Source organism: Helianthus annuus, chromosome 13, assembly GCF_002127325.2.
Source record: "Helianthus annuus cultivar XRQ/B chromosome 13, HanXRQr2.0-SUNRISE, whole genome shotgun sequence".
NCBI classification, from domain to species: Eukaryota; Viridiplantae; Streptophyta; class Magnoliopsida; order Asterales; family Asteraceae; genus Helianthus; species Helianthus annuus.
In genome coordinates, this window is record NC_035445.2 from 101,947,565 (window position 1) to 101,957,420 (window position 9,856).

The following is a 9,856-nucleotide window of genomic DNA, read 5'->3' on the forward strand; positions in this document are numbered from 1 at the left end:
TTTACATATCAGGTAACGATTTTCCTTAATACATCTCGAAAATTAGGTTGTTATGTATGATTTTTCAATGTGGTTTTGAAACTTATTGGATAGTAATTGTCCATTTCAGGTAGGTTGGGTATTGAGACCAAGAAATTCAGCGCCACTTGCAGTTATGGTTTTAAGGTCAATTTGGCTTTAAACAGAGACAGAGGACCTTTGTTTCTTAATGTATTGTAGCTTCAATTATGACTTATGCCTGATGTTGTTGTCAATTCATAAGTATAATGCGAATGTGAATTCATTAAATAATTTCACATCATATTTTACATATAGATGTAGACAAAAACTTTTATCATTATACTTATAATACTAACATATACTGTTTTTAACATTGTTTTATAAAGATATGTAACTAAACACAAACAATTTAAATGATGTATTATAATCTATTTTTTAATATTGGATTTCGATGGTTATTAAACCTTCCCGTATGTTCACACGGGTCCTACAACTAGTACTACCTTATAGGAGTAAGATTTTACTGTGATAGGATTGATTGTTTGTTTATTTATTTATTTTTTTGGTTAATTATACAAAAACTATTATTATATTCATGAGTAGAACGTAAGTATTAACTAACCAAACACCGGATATATTTGTTTTATCAAATATTATCATGTAGGCACGTCCCCGGAAGACCATTGATACAAGTCACCAAGTGATCCATCTTCTTAGAGATAGTGGGAGTTAAAAAGTTCGATCGACCGTCTATCATTGAATCAGATTGGTTCGCAACATTTGAGCGATGTGCCATCCACATTCAAGCTAAAAGTAGCTTTGATACCGGTTTAGCAGTCAATTGTATGGTACGTTTGTTTAATATGATCATATGGAGTTTTACTTTTTAAAACCAACCGGGACTAAAGACACTTGTGAGCTACTCATGATCGGTTCATTAAAAGCTTGAATCAAACCAAACTTAAACAAACTCAAGCTCAAGCCTAAAAATAAGCTTGTTTGATAAATAAGTTCAAGCCTCACTTATCAAGCTTGAGTAGCCTCACGAATCTACCGAGCTCAGCTCATTATTTATATTATATTATTTTTGTTTGATATAGTAAATATTTGGGTAAATTGCTTTTTGAGTCCATGTGTTTTAGTGGTTTAAACAACTTGAGTCCAAAATCAAAAAGTTTAACGCCCTGAGTCCCTAGTCATTTATTTTATAACGTTTTGAGTCCAATTTTGTTCATTTTATAACGATTTGAGTCCAAAAAAATTGGACTCAAAAGGTTAAAATTCGAACTCAAAAGGACTCAAATGGTTAAAGAAAATGCTTATAGGGACTCAGGTTGTTAAACTTTTTGATTTTGGTCTCAAGTGGTTAAAACCACTAAAACACATGGACTCAAAAAGTAATTTACCCAAATATGTATTTGCATAATAATATTTATTATATATAAAAAATTATGATAAAAATTACAAAATAAGATATACTATATTATATAGAAAAATTATACTTATATATATATATATATATATATATATATCTAAAATAGTTTTAAATGTATATAAAATAATATATAAATAATAAACGATCCGGATTCGAGCTTGAAAAACAACTCACGAACCGAGCTCAAGGCTCGACTCGGCACCTTTACAACCCTGGTTGCACAAAATAAAAACAAGCATAATCAAATGTTATGGCATCTTGCATTTGCTTACAAAAAAAAAGTATCAAAGCAAATGATGAACTGGGACTGGGTCTTAAAATTTGCCTATTTTGACGTGGTTCATTTTACCAATAAAACACCCATTAGATCATCTAGATAAAAAGTATTTTTCTGCATATAGTTACTAACACATAAAACCATATGGTTATAATATATAAACAACAAGAATTCAATTACAAAATCGGGTTGATGATTCCGCACACGTGATGTCAGCATTCTGGTTATCGTCGATGAAGAGTGAAATCCATATGGTAGCAAGTAGGATTGCAAGGATATGGACAATCAATATGCTTTGATACTTTTCGTTCGAAAAACCAATCACCAACGGATTCTGCAATTGTCTATTCAACCATGAAAAAAAAACTTGTAAGTGGTTATAATCCAACCTTGTAAAATAAAATCGAGTGTTTGGGATTTACTTATTAAAACTACTTACCTGCTTATTGAGTTTTAGGCGGTTTTTGGTCTATTTGGGATTTGTGTAACCAAATTGCTTATCTGATTCTTTTAGTGAACCAAGCAGTTTCGAATAAGCAACTTGTAACTAGTTACCAAAAACATCTTAATTCAAAAGGCAATATGCAGATTAGCGGTTTAAATAAGCAATTCCAAACACCCTACTGTAGATTTGTAGTAGGTACAAAGAGACAATAGGAATCAAGCCGTTCATGAGTTGCACGAGATCCGTTAGCTAAAAGTTCAAACTGAGCCAAGCTTAAACAGGCTCACGTCTAAATAGAAGCTCATTTAATAAATGAGCTCGAACCCGGATTTCATATACTGGGCATGACTAGGCTCGTGATTCCCAAGGAGTCTAATATTAATAAATGTAACTTTATACACACGCATATATAAAATATGATAAAAAAAAATATCTTATTAATATATATAACCGTTATATATAATTACGATTAGAAAAATAATTACATACGTATAGAAATAAAATAACTAATAAGTAATAAATGAGTCGAACTCAAGTTTATAAAATAAAATAAAATAAAATAACCAATGCTCGTTCACCAATCACCCTCCTAATGAGGTGGAAATTTCTACTATTTACCTAGAAATGGGCTTGTTCGGGTTATATCTACATCTAATGGGTAAAGCTTACTAACCTGGTTGAAACGGGACGGGTCTAAGGAGTCGAAGGTAATGTGAAGTGTATTTGAATTCTTACACTCTTAAAATACCATTTCACATAATATATTTCATGTTACCTTGTTATTAATTTTGGGAGAATATGGACCATGCCAAGTTTCAGATATCCATGTTTGGCAGTGAATATAGCAAGAATTTATAAACATTCCCACATCCTTCATTTGCTGTAATTCTGACAATGCCTTCAAAAATGAATTTCTGAATCCTGTATATACAAATATATCCCCAATTAGTACATAGCCTAGGGAGTAGCAGTGTTCATAAACCTTTGAAACCAACCGAACTGCCCAAACCAAAGCAAGTCAGCCGGTTTAACATGTATATGGTTCGGTGTTCGGTTTTACAGTTTAAAAGTTGGAACTTGGAATCGGCTATGAAAACCAAACCATCATTTAACATCTCTCTCTCTATATATATATAGATATATATATATATATATGCTTTTTTAATTTAAGGAATATGCAATTATGTATACGTGTAACATTCATGAACCATCCAAAACACTTGAAAACAAAATAATACAAAATGACGCTTTTGAAAAAAAAAAGAATTGGTTCAAAACTGCCAAACCGCTGAAACCCTGATCAGGCCAACCCAACCCGGTCGGTTTGGTTTGCCGTTTTTCAAAACCGTAGTAAGAGGTTCGGCCGAAAATTTTAGTCGACTGTTAACACCCTAAGTTATAGCCTATTCAAAATATTTACCAAACATCAAAAATCTAATACCTTGGAGCACTTCAATCTGTTCAGGACTACAATTGCGAATGTTAAGATGGCAATTGTGCCAATGACCACGAGGATCTGCTGAACGAGGTACCAAAATGTTTTTTATCTAAAAGAAAAAAATGCATTGAAGACAGTAAGAAAAAGGAAGTTTAGTTCTTAAAACGAATATAATTAAAATATTACCTGCCAAAAGTCATAAGTTGGGTTGACAAAGAAAACTGGTGTATTTATGCTTTTCACAAAATTTTGAGGAAAGAAACACTGGGTTGCAGTAAATACAGCAATTAGTTAGTAATGCAGAACAAATTTAACATGATAAAATATTAAGATGTAACTTATTATTTAAGGAAAAAAGATCCTTTCAGGAATTAAAATAAAAGGGCACCTTGGATGGTTCCATTTTGGCTACACAATCCTGTTTTAAGCTTCCTGCTGTACCCTAATATCATCATACATGCAGAATAATTTAACAAAATACCACCTAATTAGCACAAATTTTCAAGTTGTCTGATGGGCATTCATATACCTATTGATAACTTATAATTACCGACACTAACGCGAGACCTTATATCATCCTATTAGTGAGAAGACTATAAAAAGTAGATCCTAAACATGCCTTAGATCTTTCAAGAATTGTGCTATGTTATTTAATAAAATGACAAACCTGAAGATGGACAACATCATGGTAAAATGACTGGATGGTGGCATTACCAGCAACATCTTGCCTACAACCAAGGAAAATTGATGTAAAACTTCTCAATATTTCAAGAAAATAGCAAATAATATATGTATGATGCGCTTCTATTTTTCAGGTATTAAATATTTATATGCATCAGGTACACTTAAAGAAACATAAAACAGCATTCCTTTGGTTGGCAATAAAAAAATCAAAAGATGTTGATATGCATTATCTTGGTCCCCCCACCCCTCCCCCTGCAAATTATATATCTATGTGCATGTTTATACATACACGCACATATACATATATTAATATATATGTTCCATACATATTACGCACACTGCACAGGCGTATGCAGTATGCACACTGATGAAGTGATCAGATAATGGTTATTGCAGAAGAACATACTCATTAAGAAAGAAACCTGCATCAGATAAACATTTGACTCTGGCATCTTTCGGCAAAATTTCTCTGAAATCATCACAGTGGATGAGTGTTGCAAGTCCTCCAGCTGAACATCCAGAAAGAAGTGCCTGTCAAATTATTTTAAACTTTCAAGTAAAATATATCTACTTACACTTATCGTATAATACAGAATCTAGAATAATCTGCAGTCAGAATGATATAAATAGTTAAACTTGTCTTTTCACGTTTGCTGATAGCTTTAGTAGTTTAAATACATGAATGACCTTGATGAAAAAAGTTACTTTATCCATAAAAAGTTTAAAAAATGTACCTCTTGAGCATTAGATAATCCAATTGACAAGAGCTCATCCATCATTGCTTCCCATATGAGTTGACCTCTGAAGAAAAGTTTAGTATCATTCTGTTGCATTATTGAAACAGGTAAAACAGTTGTTTATACTAAACCGGCATACTTGAAAAAAAATTCACAATTTCCAAAAGAAAGATATAAAAAATTACATTTCGCTCACTTTCAGGGTGCCCAGTAAAAGATGCACCATCACAGTACCGTATCTTGACCTTGTTCCAGTTATAGAAATCTGAAGAAATGCATACATCTCAGTATTCATAATATAATCATGTTAAAGGCAGTAAGAATTTCTTGATTTTATAACTAAAAATCCAATGGACATCAATAGTCACAATTTACCTGGATTATGGGACTGATCACCACTCAAAATTCCAGAAAACAGAACTTGGTGATCCATGTACTTTGAAGATCCTAGGGCGGTTGTCTTACGGAAAGTACAAGAAGCTACTGTATTGCACCAACCTCCACCCTGCATTTTGTTTAAAATAAAATTAAAAAAATGAGTAAGCTAGATTTTAAACAATGAATAGCATGATATGCCGACAGTTTCCCAATCGTGACCACTACAGATTCTATGTTCACGAATCACAATGGTAAGCCACGCAATGTTCAATGCGTAGACATTCGCAGAACCAACAGCTAAGGTGCAACTGTCTTATTGAAAGCATGGTGTGCGGTGTGCCAGTGTTTGGTAATATGTATCATTTACTCTACCAAATAAAAAGCATGAAACAATATTTATTCAAGGTAGCAACATTCATTAACCATAAATCATTAAATTAAATTGTATACAATTGGTCAATAACCTCAATATGTAGAACCCATCTCCTAGAGCCATATCCAAAACCCTTCTGAAAATGGTATGCAGGAACACTTCCATCTAAACAATCTGCATTTCATATGTTGCAAATGAAAGTCATTATACTTAATCCACTCGAAGTGATGCCTAAATAACAGACTAATTCACTTGATCTGCATTTCAGAAGTCATCATCTATAGATTAAGTTTTATTTATTTTTGTATTATTGATCAACAACTTGTAGAAGTACATTGAGAATAATTATAAAGGAAGCCTAATCAACTCATATTTTTCTTACTATGATAATGATATAGCAATAAACCCTAATTAATATATAATCTCTAATAACTTCTATTTAGGGGTGTGCAAAGTCGGTTCGGTTTGGTTATGAAGGCTTAACCATAACCATAATTGATGGAAGGTTAAGCATGGGTCGGTTCGGTTAAGTTCGGTGAACTGTCCAAAGTCCAACGTATTCTTTTAATTTTATTTTCTTTGTTCCAACTGAAAAAAAGATTCGGTTATGGTGTTCCAAGCTCGGTTATGCAGCTTCCAAGCTGAAATATGCAGGTTCCAAGCTCAGTTATGGTGTTCCAAGCTTGGTTATTGACAATTGCAACATGAATGCAAATGTTCGACCTATAACTGAAGATTAAAAGCTGGAAAATCACAAACATACAAGGTTTGGCTCGGTTTCAGTTAAAGCCAGTTAATGAAGACACATTATCCATAACCATAACCGAATGATCAAATTCACTTAACCATAACCAATCAGTTTTGTCGGTTATAGTTCAGTTTTTGCTCACTCCTACTTCTATTCATGTAGTTCACTGGATCCAAACAGCAAACCCTAGGCTATTAGCTAATACCTTATACATGTATCTCCTTGAAATTAGACTTCAAAACTTCAAAAAACAACCGCTACATCCAACCGTATCTCTAATTTCATACATAAACAATAAGCATAGAAAAACTGAAACCAAACAGCAAACCCTAGACCATAAGCTAATATCTACTACCTGTATCTCCTTAACATTAGACTTCAAAACTTCAAAAATCAACCGCAACATTCAATCCTGTCTCTAATTTCACAGATAAACAATTACTCAATTAGCACAAAAAATTTGAATCCAAAACAGCAAACTCTAGGCTATTAGCTAATACCAAATACATGTGTCTCCTTTAAACTAGAGTCTAAAACTTCAAAATTCAACCGCTACATTCAATGGTATCTCTAATTTCATAGCTAAACAATGAGCACAACAGCAAACCCTAGGCCGTATCTGCTTCAAAAATCAACAGCTACATTCTATGGAATCTCAAACTTCACTAATAAACAACAAGTAGCACAAAACAAAAAGACTTACAGGCGCCTCGTTGAACAGCATTGCTTAAAAAAGTAAGCGGTACAAAACCGTCAGTACCGGTGCCGGAGAAACGATCGGAGGAAGATGAATCTGATGAAAGGATGAACGAGAATGTTAGAAGAACAGCGGCGAATCCAGCTACGGCAATCGCCGATTCACGTTTTCCCCATCGTTGGTGCAAAATTGTTATGTAACTGCGGCATCCTCTTCGTTGCGTGATCGCCATTGTTGCTAGGGTTAGTGAGGTGTGATGTTATAGCATGTTTATGGTGGATGTTAGATCCAGATTGGGGTAATTGATGAGTTTAGTGTTGTTTAAGCTACCGTTGACCAGACGAAACGTAGAGAGTCAGTTGTCTCACCAAACAGTAATAAAAAAACGGTTGCTACTTGCTAGTGTCAGTTAATTAACGACTATTTAACAGTGTGGAGTCGGCAAAAGGTTCGGCAAATGTGGTTGCCGAGCGGCAAACACCGCCGCCGACCTTTTGCCGACGCGGTTTGGTTAGTGAATCGGGGAGACAATGCCGCTCGGAAAAGGAAACGAGTTTGAACGTTGGGCGAGTTATAACGGCTATAATGCCGTTAAAATAAAAAAAAAATATTTTTCTTTAAAAAATTAAACTATAAATACCAAACCAAATACCTTCAAATTCATACCCCAACCAAACCAAAAAAATACCACCAATTCTTCCCAAACAATTACAAAACAAAATGGCGGATGAACTCCCGTTATGGTTCCCACCCATGAGTAGCGACGATTCATCCGATAGTAGCATTCTTTTTTTTTCAAAATCTCATCGAAGAAGCCGAACTTCAAAACACGGGCACATCTACCGAAGGAGATATATTGAACGTCAACGTGAGGATGGGCATGAGACACTCATGGCGGATTATTTCGTCGAAGAGCCGAAGTACAACGAAGATATCTTTCGGCATAGGTTCCATATGTCGAAACGTTTGTTTATATAAATTGTGGCCGACGTGGAAGAGAACGACCCGTGGTTTGAAGAGGCCCCTGATGCGAGAGGTAGGAAGGGCTTTACGCCGTTGCAAAAGGTGACATCGGCTATTAAACAGCTCGCAACTGGTAACACTCCAGACGAGAACGACGAGTACTTGCATATGGCCGAAAAAACTTCCCGCGAGTGCCTAGAATATTTTTGCGACACGGTTTGCAAAATATACGCTCCCGAGTTCTAACGTAGACCGACAAGCCACGACATGGCACTTTTATACCAAGCTCATGAGGAAAAAAACATCACATTCCAGGTATGTTCGATAGCCTTGATTGCACCCATTTCGTTTGGCGATTTTGTCCGACAGAGTATCGAGGCCAATATATGCAAGGAGATCATCGATACCCGACTGTTATGCTCGAAGCGGTTGCTTCTCAAGACTTATGGTTTTGGTATGCTTTTGCTGGTCCACCGGGTTCTCAAAACGATATCAATGTGCTACAACAATCTCCGTTATTTTAACGAACGAAATGAAACCGCGCCAAAATGTCCATTTTACGTTCACAACCATTTATACAAACGTGGTTATTTGCTCGTGGATGGAATCTACCCTTCGTGGTCTGTGTTTGTGAAGTTGATCCCTTACCCTCACGAAGTAGACCAAAAGAAATTCAAGAGGCAACATGAGGCGGCAAGAAAAGACATCGAACGGGCTTTTGGTGTTTTGAAAGCGAAATGGGGTGTATTGAGTCGACCGATGCGAGCAAGATCCGTTAAAAAAATTAGGAGTGTTGTGTACACATGTATTATTTTACACAACATAATTTTGAAAGATGAAGGAAGGGCGATAGCACCGGTGCACATTCGGGATCCTCCGGTCGAGCCAACTCTAGACGATACGGTGTTGGGCGAGTTGATGGATGAAGACACGCATTGGAGACTAAAACACAATCTCATAAATCATCTCGCAAGTCAAGATTTACCCCACCTTTTGGTCGATTCCGACGAAGACTAGTTTAATTTATTTCAAGTTAATGTAATTTTATTGTTTTTAATTTAATTTAATTTTAATGTTTTTTATTTAATTTAATGTTATTATTAGTTTATTCTACATTTATTAATATTAAATATACCAGTTTACAAAAAAATAAAAAAATAAAAAAAGTTTATCACTTCAGCAAGTGTAACCATTGCCAACACTTTTCAGCAAAGTTTAAACTCTTTTGACTAATTGACATCACGACTCTGATTGGTTGTTTTTTTGGTTTGCCACTCTAAGGTGTTTAACCACTCCTTACACCCTAACATTGCCTTCATGGCATTTTTGGGGATTTGATAAGGCTACGTCGTGAGTTTGATACCTACAAACGGGGTTTTCTCTAGATTTATTGGGTTTTTGACAGATGTATGGCTTACGATATAAAAAAAATATTTCAAACACAATTTTTGTTTTAACAAAACTAAAAAAAGAAATAATTAAAAGTTAAAGAAAATCAACAAAAAAGTTGCACGATACCGTTGTTGTTCGTACAGTACCCGTGATCAGGGATGAGCAAATGGTACTGGGTAGCAGCACCGAATTTCCCGAATGAAAAGATTTTCAAAATCAATTCGATACCGACTTTTGCCGTTTTCTGTACCATGAGGTGTCGTTTTTTACCTTCATGTACCGATAACTG

The 9,856-nt window shown here is 34.8% G+C and overlaps 2 protein-coding genes across 2 annotated transcripts; one reads left to right on the top strand and one right to left on the bottom strand.

The window, feature by feature from the left end:
- Positions 1–1,778: 1,778 nt before the first annotated feature.
- LOC110898852 (pectin acetylesterase 5) lies at positions 1,779–7,585 on the bottom strand. The gene is made up of 12 exons (XM_022145699.2): positions 7,219–7,585; positions 5,859–5,941; positions 5,392–5,521; positions 5,202–5,281; positions 5,014–5,103; positions 4,686–4,810; positions 4,263–4,323; positions 3,984–4,037; positions 3,782–3,859; positions 3,599–3,704; positions 2,933–3,078; positions 1,779–2,056 (listed from the first exon to the last, which is right to left on the bottom strand). The coding sequence occupies exons 1-12, from the start codon at positions 7,442–7,444 to the stop codon at positions 1,937–1,939; spliced, it is 1,299 nt and encodes a 432-aa protein (XP_022001391.1). The 5' UTR covers positions 7,445–7,585; the 3' UTR covers positions 1,779–1,936.
- A 1,085-nt stretch (positions 7,586–8,670) lies between these two features.
- On the top strand, positions 8,671–9,192 carry LOC110901416. Its single transcript, XM_022148247.1, has one exon. It carries the CDS (start codon positions 8,671–8,673, stop codon positions 9,190–9,192), a length of 522 nt encoding a protein of 173 aa, XP_022003939.1.
- The last annotated feature ends 664 nt before the right edge of the window (positions 9,193–9,856 follow it).

Excerpts from the sequence above, each read along its gene's own strand:
- LOC110898852 (XM_022145699.2), bottom strand. The coding sequence starts at position 7,444 with ATGGCGATCACGCAACGAAGAGGATGCCGCAGTTACATAACAATTTTG. Across the intron at positions 5,522-5,858 it reads GATGGGTTCTACATATTGAG|GGTGGAGGTTGGTGCAATAC; the intron begins GTTATTGACCAA and ends AACAAAATGCAG. Across the intron at positions 4,038-4,262 it reads ATGATGTTGTCCATCTTCAG|GGTACAGCAGGAAGCTTAAA; the intron begins GTTTGTCATTTT and ends TGATGATATTAG.
- LOC110901416 (XM_022148247.1), top strand. The coding sequence starts at position 8,671 with ATGTGCTACAACAATCTCCGTTATTTTAACGAACGAAATGAAACCGCG.